The 21,023-nt window shown below is 45.0% G+C and overlaps 1 protein-coding gene across 1 annotated transcript in view; it reads left to right on the forward strand.

The window, feature by feature from the left end:
• The window catches only part of EMB3108 (DEA(D/H)-box RNA helicase family protein), a 163,673-nt gene that overhangs the window by 31,750 nt on the left and 110,900 nt on the right, over nt 1–21,023 (forward strand). Inside the window, exons 6-7 of the mRNA XM_086507086.1 lie at nt 19,402–19,524; nt 19,608–20,077. Of these exons, the coding sequence (XP_086363212.1) occupies nt 19,402–19,524; nt 19,608–20,077 (593 nt within the window). The remainder of the gene's footprint in view (nt 1–19,401; nt 19,525–19,607; nt 20,078–21,023) is intronic.

Below are 21,023 nucleotides of genomic sequence, written 5' to 3' on the forward strand. Positions count from 1 at the left end.
GGCAACATCCCGTCCGGGTGCCGCTAGAATTGCTTCCGTTTGTGGCCTCAGCCTGTTGGGCGTAATTCCAAATTGAGCCGCCAATTCAAGAAGTTGGCCTTGGCTCCTCCATCGAAGAAAAGTGAGGGTTTCCTGATCTTTCGCTTTGCCCCAAGGGCGGCAAAGTTTTGTATTTTTCATTCATCTGATTCGGTTTGGGTCCCACTCAATGTGGTACCAGTTTTGCTTTCATCTTTCCTTTTCTTCAGCACTCGGCTGCTGATCTGTAACTCTCAAGATTATCTTATGGTGGTCCTTTGAGTTATCGTCCATCTCTTTCTGCGTATACAGGTTCTGCTTTTTTGCACTCGTCTGTCCTTTCGGCTTTCCTCCCTACCTGAGAGGAGAAGCAATGGCTACATGCCATCTCGAGTAAATCTTATCAATTGGGTAATTCTTCAAGTGTCTCGTCAATCTCGGGTCCCTGGAATACTTAATCAATCTGTTCACACATATGCCAATCTGCAGTTGACGTTTGTACTCTGTTCAAGCAAACTTGTTCGAATTTTTTTTTGCCCAAATCTTTATTATTTTCTTCAGTTCCCGCGCCGGATCTTCAACTTTTCTTTGGGTGTCATCTCAGTCAGATTCTTCACGAGAACCCATGTGTAATCTGGGATTCTGTAACAAAGTTGGACACCCCAAGTCAAGATTCTACCGCGACACATTAGAGATTCACTTCAAAACAGTTCACAATTCCCACTTAATTCGACACCGCCCGATGGAGTTCCGTGCCTAGAGATATTGGCCCCAAAGACTGGCGCCCCTTTCGGTGTTTCTTTTTGTATTAATCTGTGTTCAAAGTACAAGAGAGTGGCAAGGTTCTCACTCTCAGACTCTGTGTCCAAATGCTCTGAGAAGTGAGGGCCCTGCCCACTTATTTATAAGTTACAAGGGATGCCCAAGAGCAGAGCCCCAAAAGCAATAGTCAAAAGCTTCTTCAAAAATAAAGCAACTTTATCCAAAAGCAGCCAGTAAATCTCAGCCAACGTAAATCCGAGAATTCCGTACAGCAACGTAAAAAGCGAAAGTCCGTACGTCGTGCCACGTTAGCAAGCTTCCGCATTTTGCGTTGGAAATCCCGGACTGCCACGTCAGCCTGTCTTCTGCGTTTTTCGTGCTTGTCCAACATGTGGAGTGTGTCCGGGTCTGCTCCCCCACTTGGTAATGTGTGTCCATGGCCATGCCACGTCACTAGTTTGTGACATACCCCCCTCTTGAAAGCATTGTAATCGCCCTCGATTACGCCTGTAAAACAGACAGAGGTCATAAACTGTCTTAGCAGACACTGACTGTTTGTACCGACGCACTAGGAACAGCACATCTAGCACATCTACCAATCGACAGTCACATCACAGGACATCACTTGACATCACATGACAAATCACATTCAAAACTCATTCCAATCTTAGACCATGATTAATCGGCAACGTATTTAGCAATCGTATCTAGATCCAGTCAGGACCTCACAAATGCCCGATTAACTAATCCCTTATTGCAATCATGTCTATAGAGATTTATCAGACCGAAATGCTGCTGTCATTACGTCTATCAGTTCCTGCACTTAAAAGAGTCAAGTACAAATCAGTATCACATTATCTGGAATTCCAAATCTTAAAGTCATTACAGTAGAATATTGTCAGCTCACAGTATCCCTGAAACCCAATAGGGACATCAGTGACTCTATTATCAAAAATGGGGCAATCTGTTGACAAAGGAGCGGAGTGACTCCCCTCTTGTGCAAGCCCGTTGCACCAAATTCCGTCCATGCTGAAATCGGGGTTCTATCGGAGTAGACTATGCTAAACCGATGCTTCAAGGTAAAGGTTCACAATCTGAGGAGTATCTGCCAGGTCCTCCTCCTCCATCCACTTGGCATCCAATGTGGAATAGTTATTGAAATTAACGAAGAACCCCCTTATCGCTTTACCTTTTATCTTTCTATCTTTATGTGCCAATATCTATTCTGTAACGAGTATCTCCTCGCTTTCCTCCACTTCGGGTTGCTCATCTGGCTCCCCATCATCGGGCTCATCGCCTTTAAAAGGCTTCAAGAGACTCACATGAAAAGCATTGTGAATTCTCCAAGTATCGGGCAGCTTCAGTCTGAAGGAGACATCATTTATCTTTTCTTTTATCTGGAAAGGTCCATAATATCTCATGCTAAGCTTTGAAAAAAGCTGCTCCTTTCCCTTTTTCTTTCTCAGGCGTGCATTCTCGAAACGTAAGAGCACCCAATCGTCTTCCTTTAATTTCAAATCGCGACGGTGTCGTTCTGCTGCCTCTTTGTGTCTTCCCTGAGATTTCTCTAAAGCCTCCCGGACCTTGGGAAAAGCAATGTCCAAGTCCCTCGTGTATTGGTCGACTTCAAAAATATTATCTTTCGTGCTTAAGAAGGGTGGAACCTTCGGAGCATTTTCAATAATCTCAAATGGCGCCTTCTCCGTCGAAGAGTGAATCGTGTTATTGTAGGCAAATTCCACCAAGGGCAAATACTTTTTCCATTGAGTCTTCTAATCCGAAATGTAAGACTTCAATAAATCCAGTACGACTGAATTTGCAATCTCAGATTGCCCATCTGTCTGCGGGTGGAAAGATGACGAGAACTGCAATCGTGTGCGAATGTTCTCCCAAATAGCCTTCCAAAACAAACTCGTGAATCGAGGATCTCTGTCGGAGACAATTGTCTCAGGCATGCCATGTAATCTGAATATTCGGGCAATGAACCGTCTCGCTAAGTAATCCGACTTGACTGTTTTCTTCACTGGAATGAAGTGAGCTTGCTTGCTAAATCTGTCATTAACAGTCCTTATATCATTGTGGCCACTCTGTGTCTTTGGGAGATCAAAAATGAAATCCATAACAATACTTTTCTAGGGGCGGGTGGGAATGGGTAAAGGCTATAACAATCCCTGTGCTTTATGCCTGTCAAACTTGACCTTCTGGCATACCAAGCAATTGCGTACAAAATCGTCCACGTCCTTCTTGAGTCTCGGCCAAAAGAAGTATTGCTCCACACCTTTCAAGGTGGTATCAATGCCGCGGTGACCCGTAAATGGTGGATAGTGGCATTCGGTTAGAACCTTTTCCCTTAACGGCTGTGTAACGCACAACGTCGTTTTCTTCATCAAGTAGCCATCTCGAATGAAATATCTGGCTATTACCTCCCTATTCTGTATTCGATTGAATACATATGAAAAATCTGTATCAGTGGCATACTGATCAAATATATCCGAAGCTTCTATGATGTATCGCGGAAATAGCCAAGACCAACGGCTTTCGGGACAGCATTTGCCACCAAATTCTTCTGTTCTTGCACATGGACAATCTGGAAGTGAAACTGTGACAAGATGTTCGTCCACCTCATCTTCTTTTCCGATAGCTGCTTCAGTGACAAGAAGTAGCGTAAACTCTGATGATCTGTGAAGACCGTAAAATATGCTCCGAGTAGATAATGTCGCTACTGAGTAAGAGCATGGGTAACCGCCAAGAGCTTTTTCTCATATATCTGTGCTGTCAATTCAAGCTTTGAAAACAATCGGCTCTCATAGGCAATGACATGGCCTTCTTGCATTAAGACCGCACCGAGACTACGACCACAAGCATCACAATATACTTCGAATGAATTTTGCAAATCCGGCAAAGTCAAAATTGGTCCTATAGTCAGTTTCTCTTTTAATGTTTGAAAGGCAGTCACCTCAGTGGGTCCTCACGAGAAAGGGACTCCTTTTTGTGTTAACAAATGCAAAGGGAAAGCAACCTCTGCAAACTTTCTAATGAACCGTTGGTAGTAAGAACATAAGAAGCTTCTAACTTCATGGACATTCTTCAAATCGGGCCAATCACGTATAGTCTCAATCTTGATCGGGTCCATCTGCACTCCTGCTGTTGAGACGATGTGTCCCAAAAATTGTATCTCTGGTAGGAAAAATTCACTCTTCTTTGCATTAATCACCAACTTGTGATCTTGCAATGCCTGAAAGACCTGTAGCAGATGTTCTCTGTGTTCTGCCTCATCTTTGGAGAAGACAATAATGTCATCAAAAAAAGTGCCAACAAAAGATCTATACTCTCTGAAAATCCTGTCCATCATTCGCTTAAAGGTCGTTGGAGCATTGGTAAGGCCAAAAGGCATCACCAAAAATTCAAATAAACCGAAGCTCGTCTGAAAAGCTGTCTTGTAGACACCTCCCGGTTTGATTTGGATATGATGATATCCGCTCTTCAAATCGATCCCGCTGAAACAAGAGGATCCCTGTAGTCGGTCAAGAATATCATCGATCCTAGGAATCGGAAATCTAATCTTGCTGGTGATTTTATTGAGAGCTCTATAATCAATGCACATTCTCCAAGATCCGTCTTTCTTCAAAACCAACAACACCGGAGTGCAGTAAGGTGAAGTACTCGGCTGGATAAGACCCTTTTCCAAGAGGTCTTTCACTTGGTTCATAATCGGCTCAAACAGTAAGGTGGCTGGTTCTGTGGTGTGCTTCCAGGTATCAGATCAATGGTATGATCCTCAGGACGAGCTAGTGGCAACTCGCCAGGCAGACCCTCAATAAAGCAATCGGCATGAGTGTGGAGAAAATCTTGGCGTTCTTTATCAAGTTCAGACCTATTTGTCCTATGTTCATCATTCAACTCTTTCAGAAAGATCGAGTAAACAAACAGACTAGATTTCTGTCACGGGGACGTGGCAATTGTTAACTATGTCACGAGGACATGGCAACTGCTAACTTTAGTTGTTGGTTTCTTTCCAAGGGGTTTTGTTTTATTTTTGAGACCCTCTTCTTGAAGTAGCAAACAGTCGGACATTGCATGGCCAATGTGAACGGTAGTTTCACCCGCAGATGGATAGTGGTCGGCATTGGAATTCGTATGGTAAGAGGATGTCTAGGCTCAGAGCATGATCATATAGGTCCCCCCATCGCACTTAGCAAGTTGGTGGATACTAGGAAGTGAACTCAATAAAGGCCTAAAGTCAAGGTGTGACTACCGACAGAAAAGTATCTGACAGTTGGGCCACATTGCATTTTTGGATGCGGTCCCAATGAGGATAGATGGTCAAAAGACCAGTGGGAGCCCAACAGAAGCATCTCCTAAAATTTGAGAAACTGCTATTTTGGGCCGAGAAATGTGTTCGCGTCATTACCTCCGGTATGACTAGGAGAACATTTTACAACTCTGCCGCGAAGTTAACTGGGCGATCAGTTGGGATATTTTTAAGCGGCGAATCCGAAACGGGAAAATGCTTGTAAATGCGCCAAGTGTCACATTTTTGTGCACTTTCTAATGTAGGGAAGAGTTGGCGCTGATTTTATAGCTGGGAGGCTCATTTGCAACTCTCTGTCACAGGTTAAGAGCTATGGAGTGCTTCCTTTCCCTCTTATGTACAGTGCGGTGCTGGGAGTGATGCCCTGCACGCTACGAACTGCCCTCTCTCTCCCCTACGAGCAGACAAAGGCACTAATCAAGTTGCAGATGTGATATTGATACTTTTGATAAAGATGACACAAGTTGCAGATATGATCACTTTTCAGTTTGGCAAAATAGTCATGGTCAATAACAGTGCCATGACATGAGACTTAACAGAAAGAGCTTTGGATACAGAAGCACTACAACAATACATTTCCTTCTTCCCGGAGTTTCTTCAACTATCCTGGGTTTTATTTAAAGAGGGAGGGAATGTCACGTTTGTGACTATGTTGCAGTATTACATCTACTCCTAGTTGCAGATACGCGAAGTGCCATGCCAAGGAGGACCCCTGCGCTTGGATGGTCACAACCCTTCGCTCAAGAGACGTTCCTGTTCGCCAAAAGCAACACTCCTTCGACGAGTGGTCACACCCTTCGCTCTACGGGTGCGACTCTTCACCCAATGGTTGCAGCTCTTCGCCGAAAGGATGTGTCTTTATGTCTAAAGTCATGTCTCTTCACCAGGAGACGTGTCTTTTCATTTGTGTCTCTTCGTCTCCTATATAAACAGCCTATTGTACTCAGTTTTTAAAAAGCAGTCATTCAATCAATCCAACATAGAGTCTTCTAAGTCTTGTTTCTGAGTTCAGTTCAAGTTTCATAAGTCTTAATCATGAGTTGAAGTAATCAATGAAGGATTAGCACCTAGAATCCTTACAGAATTGCGTGTGTTGCAAAAAGGATTGGATCCTCCGTAGAAGAAGAATCTCTCTAAGCTCTGATACCATTGTAGTAGGCTTGGACAATCCAAACGAGAAATTTTGAACTTTAATAGATAGATAGAGAGTCGACACGGCCCGACGTAGTTCCCTGCCCAGAGGTATTGGCCCCAACGTTTGGCGCCCCTTTCAGTATTTCTTTATCATTAACCATTGCAAAGTACAACTCCCGAGGGACCTCTGCTAGACTCAAGTCCAGATGCTCTACAGAGTGAGGCCCCTGGAGCTCTTTTATTCTTACAAGGGATGCCCTATAAGCAGAGCCCCAAAAGCATTCAGTTCAAAAAGCACTAAACTTAAAGCTACGGCCCAAAAGCTGCCAGCAAAATTTGCGGAAATCCATACTGCTGCCACGTTAGCATGTGTCGGTGCTTTTTACGAAAATCCGTTCAGCAGTCCACGTCAGCATGTCAGCGCCATTTCCGAGCGTGTCCTTACAGGTCTCCCCGGATCCTCTGTGGATAAGCTTCTGGAGATACCATCTATGTAGACAGAATCAGTCTCCGAAGTAAAAGTGTATCGGGTATGCGTAGAAGTCCGTGTGCGTCACATACCCTATACACACACGCGCGCGCGCGCACACACACACACACACACACACACACACACACACAGAGAGAGAGAGAGAGAGAGAGAGAGAGAGAGAGAGAGAGAGAGAGAGAGAGAGAGAGAGAGAGAGAGAGAGAGAGAGAGAGAGAGAGAGAGAGAGAGAGAGAGAGAGAGAGAGAGAGAGAAATGAAATGAAATGTTATATTAACGTCTTCAAAAGGCCAAAGTGACCTATGAGACCAAAAAATTACAATGTGGTGGATCTGATACAAAGTCAGAGTCAGAGTAACAAGATGACAAAAATGACAAAAATGAAATGACAAATGTCACAATAAAATACTATGGAATCCTAAACTACTAGGTGTGAACAACAGCTAGCTGGGATAGCAAGATCACAAGAGATCCAACATCGGTCGCTGGCGGATCTCATCAATCTCCTCCATGGTTAGTAGTTTGACCGGGCGTCGTGCATGTCGAGCCAAAGTGATCCGAATCCTCTGATGCAGCCTCCGCCGATGGTGTGTAGTCCTCCGCAGTCGTGGGCGTCTGGATCTTCCAAGCTCAGTCGCTCGGTCGATCAGTGTGCCTCTGGTGTGAGACGATGAGCTTTGCTGTGGTAGTAACTCCTATGAGTGTCTAGTGGCAGCTCTAAAGAAATCTGTGATCTATCTCTGGGACTGGCTAGCCTCTCCTCTCATCAGGCCCTCTCTGTGTCTGCGTAGCTTGAGCAAAAACAAACCCAAGCATCTCTGATCCTCGTACTGCATGACTCTGGAGAATGGTCCAAAGCCCTCTCTGAACAAGCAATGGAAGCGGCCTCGTATCTCGTAGTAGACGGAGTAGTGGCATGTGTAGTGCAACTCTGTCTCAGGCTCGATGTCACACAGGGGGCATGTCCTGGCCTCTGCTCGTACTCCGCTGTATCTCCTAGTCTCGATCCGCAGCTGGTGTGAAGATGTACGTATACATCGTATCCCATGAGACAAGTGGGTGTCCATGTATCTCGGCCTCGTCACAAAGCCATCAACCGTAAGCTGGAGGAGATGCTCTCTGTAGAAAGCCATCTTCGTGCCCAGCTCCTGTGCTGGCTATATCCATGTCTTCCTGGTGTCTAGCTGAGTCAAGTCCCGACGGATGAGCCTGGTGATCTCAGACTGTGTAAGAGTCAGAGAAGGTGCATCTAGTGAGTACTGGAAGGGAGGCAATCTGTCTATGCTGAACCCATGCGCCTGAAACCATGATGTCATCTCCCCATACCAGCATGCTGTATCTCCCTGCATGGCTAACTGTCGAGAGGACTCAAGTGCAAGGCGGGCATATCTGTCTCTGGGAAGGTCCCACATGTGGTGTATGAAGGAGACCGATCTGGTGAGCGCCTCAACCACTAGTGGGGGGGCACCTAGCTCTGCTCGAACAATAGCACGTTGTACTGAGGCCTTGGCTCTAATGAGCCGCGAGATCATAGAGACCAGAGGCTTCTCCATGTCCCCCCATCCATCACTGCGGCCTGTCCTCCAGTGATGATCTAATGAAGGTCCCCAGATCTCAGCTCCATAAAGTAATGCAGAAGCCACCATAGTGTCAAAGAGCCAGAGCTTCGTCCTAGGCTCCTGAAATTGAACCTGTGAACACATCCTTTCCAATCTACCCAATGCTGCATGGGCTCTGGTCAGTCTAGTCTCTGCTGCCCTCCTCAATGAAAATGCTGGCCCACTAAAAACCACTCCGAGGTAAGTGTACGCATCTGTATACTCCACAGTCTCCTGGCCGTATGTGAATGCTGGTGCTGACCTCCTGATCCACTGTGGGGTGGTATTAAATACCATGACCTTGGTTTTACCAAGGTTGACGGACAAACCACTTTCCTGAGCAAACCTATTCAAAGCATCCAAGTGATGTTGCATCCCCTCCGGAGAGTCGGAGATCAACACAATATCATCAGCATATAACAATAATGAAATCCATGTCCCTGCCAGCTGTGCACCTCTATCACCATCTCTCTCAATGTAGTCAGAAACCTCATCCACATACATACCAAATAGAGTAGGAGAGAGCGGGCAGCCCTCCTTCACCCCAATAGTGGAGTGAATCCGTGTGGATAGACCCTCTGAGATGCGTACCTGCCCCACTACTGACCTGTATAATGGCATGACCCCCCAAATGAGCTCTGTGGGTACTCCCATCTGTTGTAATCTGCGCATCAATCTAGCTCTAGGCACTGTGTCAAATGCTTTGCAGAAATCCACAAAGCTACAATAGATCCGTCTCCCACGCGATCTACCCTCCTCAATGATGGCTCTGAGTGTCAAGACATGGTCAAGAGTAGAAAAACCCCTCCTGAACCCTGCCTGCCCGGCTGCGCGTATCCCCTCCCTCTCTACCCATCTACTCAGCTGTTGTTCAAGAATAGATGCGTACAACTGTGCCAATGTGTGTCCAATCATGATAGTGCGATAATTCCCAGGCTCCATAGGGTCTCCCGACTTGAAGATAGGTACAATAGTAGATAGGCTCAAAGTATCAGGCAAGCCCTCACACATGGCACGGTTAAACATCACTGCTAGAAGCTCTGCTAGTAGATCTCTGGCATGTGTGAAATGCTCAGCCACTAAACCATCATGATCGTAAGCTCTCCCAATCCTCATCCTGTCAATGGCCTTCCTCACCATCTGCGCGGTGAAAAAAGCACATGTGTGTGGGCATGGATCGGGAGGGTTGGGAAGGGGGGGACTGCTCAGGAACTGTGTACAGAGATGATGTGTACTGGTCCCAGTCCTCTGTAGAGGTGATGGCGGGGGGGGGAGAGTGCTCCTGAAAGAGCTGCCATGCCTCAAGAACAGCTGATATAGATCCTGCTCTAGCCGAGCCAAAAATGCCCTCTTCTTCCGCCGCACTAGGCGTCGGAAGTCAATCTATGACTGTCTGTGAGTGATGTCTCCCAAAAGCACCTCCCTCTGAAGTCTAGCTCTAGTGTCCCGGCATTCCTCATCATACCAATTGTTCTGGGCCATGCTCCCCGAACGGCGTCTCTGCTCAGGCTGGGTATGTGGGTATGCCTCTGCTGCTGCATCATGTAGTGTCTGTGTCAATTTAGTAGTAAGCTCCTCCAAAGGTCGCCCTGGCTCCTCTGTGCATAGGCGTCTGTAGATCCCATCTATGTATACAGAGTCTGTCTCCCGCGTGAAGGAGTAGCGAGTAGGGGCTGCTGTCCGTAGCCTGTGTGCTACACTAAAGTGAAAAGAGATGGTCATTGACACAAGAGCATGATCCACTGCCACACCAACAGGTTTGGGTCCAATCGTGAGATCCTGGATACTAGAGATGAGGCTCAGCTGGGCCATGACATAGTCCACTGTGCTGGCTCCATGTCTGTGTGGAAAGCATGTAAAACCCCTTGAGGCGGGAAATCTCTGTAGGCCATTCAAGATGGCCAATCCATGTGCAGTCCCCATGTCTATCAAGTGTCGTCCATACTCCGTGTGTTCTCCATCTTGTGATAGTCTGGATAGGCTTGTCTCTGCAGCATCCAGCACTCTCAGCATCTTCTCTGAAGTATCATAAAATACTGTCTGATGATGGGCAGTCCTAGCATTGAAATCCCCTAGAATGATGATGTCACCATCTCTAGAGAACTCCCATATGTCATCATCCAAAATAGAGAAAGGGGACTGTCCTCTAGGTGGTGCATACACTGACGTGCTCGGGGGAAAGTAGCAAATAGCAATGTAAAGATATCTGTCTGTCTCTGCTCTCAGTCTCACCCACATGTACCTAGCTTGCTCATCTTTGCGGGCTATATGTATCAATGGCTGCAACTCCTCCTTGAATAACACTGCCACTCCTCCTGATCCTCGCCCTCTACGCTCTGATTGTGTCTCGTGTCTATAGGCAGTCTCCCGTCTATATCCACTGATGTGAGACATAGACTGCCCATGGGCCTGATCTCAGAGTAGAAGACGATGTCTCTTCCCCGGAAACTATCCTCAAAGGCGCCCACATCAAGTCGCATAGATCCATTACAATTCCACGTGGCAACTTTGAGGGTGGTCCCACGGGTCTCGCACCGTCATGTGGAGCGCCGCTCTACAATCACAACCCGACCATCTCTGTAGAAGGCCGTCTTTCCCTTCTCCCTTGTCGCTTGAATCTCTGGCATTACCTCTCTCATATGCGCAAGCTGTGTGAGAGTGAGGTCATCTCCAAGGAATATGCCCGTTTTCTTTAGTGTAGGACGCTTCTTCAAGAAGTCCTTCTTTGCCTCCATGAATGGGAAACGGATGATTAGAGCTCTCCCTTTTGAAGTCTCCCCATTGCCTTATGTCTTCTTCCCCACCCTCCATGCCTTTGTATGAGTAGCCTCACTACCCATCATGCGGAGAAGTTCTTCAACTTCCCCTTCCACATCATCTCGGTCTTTTAGACCGGTTACTCTTATATGCAAAGCTCTAGTTTTCCTCCGTTGTTCTTCTTCTAGAGTCATGGTGATTCTTCTTCTAGAGTCATGGTGATGATTGTAGGAGTGGGGACAGATGTGGTTTCTTTCCCTTTGCCTTTCTTAGCGACTTCTATCCACTTCCCGGCCTCATCCGCCTTCTTTTGCGTCTTCGTGATCACATCCATCCACGAAGACGTCTTTACCATCTTTTGTTTCTCCTCCTCTTTGATCATCCGTACCTGCTCTTTGATGACCTTGATTTCCTCTACTACCGAAGGTTGGAATTCCCCCTCCTCTAGTCCACTGCTCGCTCTATCGGCAAGTTCTCGCTTGAGAGCTGAGACCTCTTCTTTAAGTGCTTTGGAGTCCGCCTTAAGTGCTTGTAGCTCTGCGTGCAGGTCCTCTTTCTCTTTCTTCCACTGCGCGCCTTCGTTGAGAAACATTTGAAGAAGGTTTGCCTTCTCTTTCCACCATCCCTCCATATCTGCTTTCCAGTCTTTCATCTCCCTCTCCATTTGTGTAATCCGCTTGTTTATAAGCACAAAAGTTGCCTTCGGATGGGGCTTACATACCGGCGAAGCAGTCATTACGTCCATCAAAAATCAAAAATAAAAAATACAATCTGCACTTTGCCAAGTCAACCCACTATGTCCACATCACACATACATCCCTGTCCCGCATGATGCATACATGTGTGTTCCCCATATCAATCATACATTTTTGATTTTTTGCAATTTCCTGCAATTTTCTGTCAATGCTGAAAATTATTTAAATCCTGAAATTCTGAACTTTCCCTGCAGGAAATCTGAAAATGTGAAAATGTAAATTTTGCAGGTCCGCACTGTAATGCACCTGTGGGTTTGGGGTGGGGGGGGGGTGGGGGGGGTGGGGCGCAGTCCAGCCGCGAGTAAGCCCGTGTGGTGGGGTGTTGGGGGGGGGGGCGGCGCACTGTCACAACGGGAGGGGGGGCCCGCAGTCAAGCTGAGCAGCAGGGTGCAGCCCAGGTGGCGTGCGAGAGAGAGGGAACAGCTCATGCAGGAACAGCCTTCAACCTTCAAAAGGTTACCTGTAATATCAACGTCTTCAAAGGGTGCAGCCCAGGTGGCGCGTGAGAGAGAGAGAGCTATTGTGATGAGAGAGAAATGAAATGTTATATTAACTGTTCGCGGGTATCCAATGTAAAGACTAGCCTCAGGAAGGCTCTCAACAAGTTTAACTTTAGGACGTCTCCATCCATCAGGTAAGGAGGAAGCTTTTCTGGATGGGGGTCATTGGTGTACACATATCCAGCTCAATACCTGCATAGCTCGTGCAGACCCACAAGGGACTGGGCGGGTGTAACAGCGGCCCTGACTCGTGAGGGACAAGTACTCCTCTAGAGAGAGAGAGAGAGAGAGAGAGAGAGAGAGAGAGAGAGAGAGAGAGATGAAATGAAAATAAATGAAATGTAATATTAACGTCTTCAAAAGGCCAAAATGACCTATGAGACCAAAAGGTTACATGTGGTGAATCTAATACCAGGTGTGGGTACAAAAAGTACAAAGAACTGAAAAGAAAATAGTGGGTAGGGGTGGGGTGAAAGCTGATACAAAGGGAAGACAAAGGGTGAGCTGATACAATGGAGCTCTCTGACAGTCGAGGCATCATATACATATAAATCAGTATCCGAGACGGCTCCTATGTCGCACTAGTATGGTATGGATCCTCTGTCGTAGTTTGCGTCGATATCGAGAGGGCCCTCTCATCCGTGGTCGACGGGACCGCGCCAACTTTATCGCCCGATCAAGCAGTATGCCTCTGGTACCTCTGGTGTTGTTATGCTGTGGGGGTTGCTCGAACTCCTCTGTGTGTGACAAAGAAATCTGTGATCTTCCGCTGTTGCTGGATCTCTCTCATTGTGCTCCTCTTGAAGAGGTCCTCTCTGTGTTTGCGAATCTCCAGTAAGTATAATCCGAGGCATCTTTGATCCTGGTATCTCATGACTATAGAAAGTGGCCCAAAACCCTTTCTGAATAGATAGTGAAAGCGGCCTCGTATCTCATATATATATATATATATATATATATATATATATATAGAGAGAGAGAGAGAGAGAGAGAGAGAGAGAGAGAGAGAGAGAGAGAGAGAGAGAGAGAGAGAGAGAGAGAGAGAGAGAGAGAGAGATAGATAGATAGATAGATAGATAGTTCTATTATCGTCCTGGGAGGTCAAATATGACCTATGGGACCAAATGAACATGTCACGTGGTGTGAGTGGAGTTCATAAGTGACTCTCAATGCTCAAAAATGGCTGAAATGAGCGTCGCAATAGAGAGTCCACATCGTGGTTGGGAGAGGAAGGTATGTAGGGAGAGCTCATGGCTGAATATATGGGGAAAAGAGGACCTAATGTGGTCAAAAGCTGAGCACTCAAGTAGTGTGTGGTACTCACTCTCTCGCACTTGACGAGGGCATAAGGTGCAAAGTCGATGACACTCCTCGCCAGTGCCCCAACGTCCTGTCTCGCAGCGTAGAGAATGGGAGCTAAGACGAATGGAGGCAATGGTGCGGATCGCACTCAACGGGATGGGCTCAAGGATGTAGGAATGGGTTCGGTTACCTCGTTCCGAGAAGAAGAGAGATTTGTAGTTTGGGGCAACGTGTGTGGTGTAATGGCTGAAGCGAGAACCTCCAGATTTCTCCCAAGCCATGATACATTGGCGTTGTAAGAAGGCCTCATTAACTTGGGAGTCGATCGACGCATCCTTGACCAAGTGACATGCATCCCATCTTCCAAACCATTTCTTGATATCAAGCATCCACCCCGAACTTAGTATTTTGCTCTTGCATGTCTTTTGAACCTTTTGACTTGCTTCATATGCGATTCTAGGAAGTCGATGCAAAGGGCTACGTTGTGTCTTACGCATGTACTCCACAACCCTTTCCATGCCCAAGACCTCAATGGGAAGCGATCCGGACTCAAGAAGTAAGAGCATGTAGGGTGTTTGTGTCTTGACTTGGAGAAAGTTGGTGAGAAAACGCTTTTGGACATTCTCAAACTCTTTCCAAGTAGACTTCCCGATGCTTCCACCCCACACCTCCACTCCATAAAGAAGCACCGGTGTCACCAATGTGTCAAAGAGGTACTTTTTGAGAGCCCAACACTTGATCTCTCCTGCATTGCACATGTTCTCAAATGCATAATAAGCCCTCTTTCCGGCTTCCAAGCGACGCATTGCACAATCCTTCCATTTATGATTGGATGGAACCTCAAGGCCAAGGTACTTGAAGTGATCTACCACTTCAAGTTTCTCATTGTTGTATACAATGCATGGATTTTCGTCATTGAGGGTCTTTACAAGCATAACCTTGGTTTTGGATCCATTCACGATCAGCCCGCTATGTAGGCAAAAGCGTTCCAAGACACTCATAAGCTTTTGTGCATCTTCTAAGGTATGTGCCAAGAGCACTACATCATCGGCAATCGACATCATTGGGGAAAGTGGGCATCCTTGTTTGACACCAATAGTGCTTGCAAAAAATTCTGAAATTCCATCTCCCATACGTAATCGACATATCACTTTTTGGTAGATGCGAAAGACTGCATGCATAAATTCTCTCGGCACTTGAAGGCTTTGCATACGTCTCCAAAGATTTCCTCGCGGTACCATGTCAAAAGCTTTCTTGAAATCCACAAAGCAACAATACAACTTTTTTCCTTTCAATCGAGACGCTTCCATAAGAACTTGAAGAGTGACAAGGTGATCAATAGTGCTATGATGCTTTCGAAAACCTGCTTGGCCAAGCGCACGTTTGCCATTCTTTTCAGCCCATTCACTTATCTTCATCTCCATGATACATCCAAATAACTTTGCCATCAAAGAACCAACCATTATAGTGCGATAGTTGTTCACATTGTTTACATCTCCTCCTTTGTGCAAAGGTTTGATCCAATTTGCACTCCAATCATGAGGCATGCCATACTGAAGTGCAAGGTTAAACATATCGCATATCCAATATCGTGTTTTCTTGCTTGTCCATTTAATCATTTCAGCCTTGACACCTTGAAGGTCACCTGCCTTGCGAGTAGCAAGTTTCTCAAGCGCGCGGCATACATCTTCAATGGTAAAGAAGGGAGACATAAATGGAAGGGAGCTACAACCCTCCATCTTATCAACATTGGGTTGCTCATAGAGGTTCTTACAATGCATATACATATCCTCAAGAGTCAAGTCACCAAAGCTCTCAACGCGCTTGCCTTTTAGATTTTGCCAAAACTTGCCACATGCATGTGCTTTCTCTTATGCTAAAAGAAGTTGTTTTTCGACTTCCCACCTTCTCCTCTTCTTTTGAACAAGTGCTTTGTATGTGTGTGAACATTCCAAGTAAACTTCCTTGTCTTTGATTGCATCCAATCTTAGCAAGTGTTTTCGGGCTTGACTACATTCCATATCAAACCATTTCTTCTTGGTGCTACCCTTCTTAGACCTTTTGCAAGACATGTGTTTCGCCGAAAAGCATTCCTTCGCACAAGAGAAAATTACTTCTTTGAAAACTTTCCACTTGCATTCTAATGTTGGGCTCCCTTGATGCTCTATCATGCTTAACATTTGGTCCACCATATCAGCATATATAAGTGCTCGTTTGAAGTCTAGACGTAGGTACAAATGATTCACATCATGATTGGAGGCTACATGCTCGGGCCGTTTACCACACTTGAGGTCAATACATAACATCCTATGATCCGATTCCGGATTCCATTCACCATGTGTAAAGCTTTGTATGCATTCTAGAGTGGCTTCTGAGAACAACATATAGTCAATCACGCTAGCACCATTGTGCTTTCTACATGTAAAGTCATTGGTGCCTTGCCATAGAGATACACCATTTGCAATGAGCATTCCGGTACTATTGCACATATGTAGAAGTGACTTTCCATAGTGATCCACTTCTTTTGCATTATTAGAACTTCGATTATACATGTATGAGTCATCCACTCTTCTTGATACATGCGGCATGTCGACTTGTTGTGTGTCGTGTTGTAACATATTTGTGCGAGCATTCATGTCTCCAAAAACAATGACTTCACCTTGATCCTTGTAATAAGCAATGTCTTCCTCTAGTTCAACAAAGGGCTGATCTCTATCCATATTCAAGCGAGCATAAAAGTTGGAGTCATAGTGAGGAATGTAGCAGCCGGCCACAAACATGACTTGACCATTTGGTGGGCTGATTTTCAGCCATAAGTAGCGTTTATACTTATCTTCTTTGACAATGGAAACATCTTTCAAACCCTTTTTGGTCATACATGCTATGCCTCCTTGGCCTCTTCGTTGCTTTGCATTTTTGGCCCACATCAAAGAATGTACATCGTATTTGTCAAATCCAAGAATTCGTTGCGCATCATGCTCCCATGTTTCGACAAGAAGTATCACATCGGAGTCATTGGTAAGCTCATCAATGCCAATTCCCGCATTCCATGGATATCCGTTACAATTCCAAAAGCTTATTCGCAAGCGTGAGTTGGTCTCATAGATCATGTGTCCCTATTTGTTGGGTGGACTTGCATCCTCCTCAAGTGCCTTTTCTTCTTGAGATGATACCTTAACCTTCTTGCTTCTTTCCTCGTATGCTTTGCGACGTACATTTTGTTGCATAAGAGTGCGATCCTCATATACATTACAACCCGTTCCTTTGAGGTAGATCCAACCATTGTCAAGGATGATCTTTCTCTTTACCTCATCAGCCATGGTACATACAATAGGTCTTTCTCCCGAGCGAGGGACTCCTTGTTTTCCAACTCGATGTGCACCATAAGCCATGATTCCTGACATGCCAAAGTGTGTAGCAAAAAACTCTTCAATAGCAACCGCAAGAGATTGGGGTGTTTCCATGCTTTCCTCCTTGATTCCACGAATGACGATGTTCTTTGAGCGTTTTTGTCGTTCTTGCAATTCTTGAGTGTCCACATTCTCTACAATCTTTGCTTGGACAACGGCTTGCGTGATAGGAGATGTAGAAACCACATTATCCTTACATATATCAGCCCATGATTTGGATGCATTTCTCATCTCACATACATCATGTCGTATTGTATCTATCGTTTCCTCTTTCAATACATGATCACTCTCAACTTTGCTCAAGCGCTCTTTCACTACATTCATGTCCACAAGAGAGCGTTTACATTCTTGAACTTCATTCTCAAGATGCATCAAGCGCGTTGTTTGCATTTCAAGAACCTTCTTGAGGTGCTCATTCTCCACAACGAGAACTCTTAAAGTACCATTCTCCATTGCAAGTGCGCGCAACTCTTCACCTTGCTTGTTGACGGTTTCTTGTAACGAGATCAAGTAAGCCATGATCATTGCTTCCGTTGTTGTAGACGATGTGGTTGGATTAGCATCCAAATTCCTTGGAGATTTTGCATCATTCTCCATGGCGAGTGTGGCTTTTCCACCCTTGCGAGTTTTGTCTGACATTGCCTTCAAGTCGGCAACAAAAACGCAAAGTTTTGACAGTTTTTTCAGTTCTGAGATGCTGTTACAGCAAAGCCTTCCATTACACAGAAAAATTCTGTCTTTACATCAATGCGTAGAGGGCTTCGTGCTCTTCGATTGAGGCTATAGATCACCTAAATCGGAGTTCGGATGAGCAAGTTATGGTCAAAAGAGTGAACTGCTGTCTACTAGGTCAAAAAACGGCTGTGAGTGAGAGAGAGAGAGAGAGAGAGAGAGAGAGAGAGAGAGAGAGAGAGAGATGCTATAGCTCAGTAACACGACAGTGCTCGGACAAATGGATTATGATAATGAGAGGGTAGAGGGTCACTGATATAGCTGTATAAGTGACCTAGAGTCGTGCAAATAGGGGGCACCCAGTTTAGGGCCTCTGATAAATTGCCACATCATCAAAATAATGACAAGTGGCGTAAAAAGCTAATAAATGAGCTACCTCATTTAATAATATGCCACATCAGCTAAAATGCTAATAAATGGGCAACAAGCTGTGCAAAAAATGCATATGCAGTGCCATTCTGGCCATACAATCATGATATGCAACCCAGGATGCCACCATTTGGTGATAACATATCCCGATTCTCTAACAACAACGATAAGAGTGACTTATTTGTTCTACACAATTTGAGAAGAATGATTTGAAAGCTCAAACTATTAGGTGGGCTGCAAGTACTCCTTGTTTAGGCTAGATCATGCAAACTTTGTAGATCAAAGGTTGAATGTGAAGAATATTTTGTTTGTAGGTGACATTGCCCTGGTTATGTGTTTGTGGTTTGAGTGTTTTGAGGCTATTGAAAGCCAACTGATGTACTTTTTGATAATGGGTTTAATTACTCGTCGTTTTCTTTTTTGTTGTACATAGTGTACTGTACTACATTGGATTAGTCCATCGAGTACTGGGCTAACATCGAAAAATATGATCTTACGTGTCAATCATGGTAAGTGTCCTCGTTATAGTGTGATGCGTTCCAGATAAGCGACATTGTTTGATAGAGATGATGAACCTCTGCAGTTTGTTATGATGACTCAGGTTCAGAGATGTCTAGGCCGGTTCCGCCTTGTAGGCATCTCCTCAGAGAAAGCGCACTTCAGGCAGGGGTCACCCCAAGCCCAGGCAGAAAGATATAGATTGTGTTCTTTTTTCAGCCAGTGGACACCTCAATTGAGAGGAGGGATGGAGCCTGCAGGAGACCTTGCGCCCCTGATATTGGGCATTAAACATGCATCAGGGGGAATCCAGGAGATCCGTACCCATTGTAGTCAGGAGAGAGGGCAGCCGCGAAACACAACCCCCCAACCCCCCCCCCCCCCCCTCGCCTTTCCTTTCCCTTTATCACTGGATGGAGCTAAGTAGGATCACATTGAGCATGTTGTATTTCTCTGGAATATAGATCTGCATTGAGCCTCAGACTATAGATGGCGATCTGAGTGCTGCTTGAGTTCTCAGAGGCATCTTGCTACCTCTGTTTAATGCAGGCAGTGCTGACTGCTAGTTTTATGTATTTCCATAAGAAGATTTTTGTTCCCCTCTCTCCTATAACCTTCTCATCTGTGGGCTTTAACATAACCAAAATACTCTCTTGAGTACTACCCTCTGTCGGCTAAATTATTTCACTGTCCATCTTCTGAATATCATATTTCAAATTTTACCATAGAGCAAAGCTGCAACTCATGCATTTGGCTCATGTTTGCAGGGATGGCCAATCTCTCCTCCCCACATTGTTGTGGCAACACCAGCTGCACTTTTGAATCATTTGTTTGCATACGATCCCAAGCGGAAACGTAGGGATGCCTTTGTTCGTGATGTCAACTGCGTGGTACACTTCTCTTTATGTTAAGTAAATGAATGATAACAGAAGCATGGAAACATTTGTTGAGTGGTTAATGTCTTAATGAACAGGTATTTGATGAGGGTGACATGCTTCTATCTGGAGGCTTTGAAAATCAGGTCATGAGGCTTCTAAATATGTTTCGACTAGAGGAGAAGCAGCTTTCTAAGGCTCAATCAGGCACAAATACTGCTGAGGTAGTTGACTTCAGGCCTTGGACAGATTTTGCCCCAGCAGAGCCAAGTCCTGAGGATATCGCTGCTTCTGAGGCTGAAGACACTGAGAAAAATCTTGACATAGATGCTGAAGGTGAAGAAGGTGAATCTAGTGACGATCAAGTTGATGAAAGGACAAGAACAAAGCAAAACAGACATAAAGACTGGTTGAGATCAAGAAAAGTTTACACAAGGAGTAAACAGTATATCTTTGCAGCCGCTACTCTTCCTGAAAATGGGAGGAAAACACCGGGAGCTGTATTGAAGCGCATCCTTCCAGATGCAAAGTGGGTTAATGGACTTTTTCTCCACCGACGAAACCCAAAGTATGAGCTTACCCATTTGATCTACCTCCAAAGCATTCTTTTGTTTGTACACACGGTAGTGCACAAATTTTTTTTTAGTTGTCTTTAATTTGTCACTGGCATGTCCTGTACGCCTAGGAGTTGTATGGCAAACCATGCTTGTATTTGTACAAAAAGCAACAATAAATATCAGACACAAGGCATATTGCATTTAATAACTCTGCAGTAAAGTAAACACATTTCAGTCATAAAAGGGAAAACTTGAAAGGCATTCAAAATAATCATCATTACTCTAAATTGAGAGCTCATGTGGGTCAAAGTTAAACTGAAGTAGTTGTCACAGGGAAGGTTTGAAGAAGGCAAAGCAACAGCAACATCTTGATGAAACATGAGGAGATATATGAAATCACCAAACTAACTAAAGCATCCAAAAGCTCATGCTCTTGGTAGTTTACATAAAATGGAATAGCTGGCGATTGTACCCCAAACAACCAGAAACCCTCGTGAAAGACACCATTTTGGAAAGCTGGGAGCAAGGCAGGTTGAAATTCGAGTGATAAAGTCCTTAGCGTGACTGGAGCACCATAGTTAGGGAGGAATAGTCTCGATTCTAGCAGAATTTGAACAGAATAAATCTGCAGATGAGGCGATTCTTGGATTGTGGAAAGAGATTGATCTCTAGCAGAGCGTTTGAAGGAATCTCCTACAAGTCTTCAATATGGTGGCATAATGGATATGCACCAAGTTTGTTGCCATGAGAGAATTATTATTCCCCACAAATACATGCATATAGAAAAAGAGACAACTTCAACATCCTTATGGAACTAATGTTGTTTATATTACAACACTCCTTGTAAATGTTTCACTTATTGTGATTTTATCAAATTCAATGAGAACATTATGATTCTCCCTTGTACATTGTCTATGTGTATTGTGCAAAAGAAATATTTGATCTTTTCTGTGTTGA

Source organism: Adiantum capillus-veneris, chromosome 30 (assembly GCF_014529385.1).
Source record: "Adiantum capillus-veneris isolate H3 chromosome 30, ASM1452938v2, whole genome shotgun sequence".
NCBI lineage: Eukaryota > Viridiplantae > Streptophyta > Polypodiopsida > Polypodiales > Pteridaceae > Adiantum > Adiantum capillus-veneris.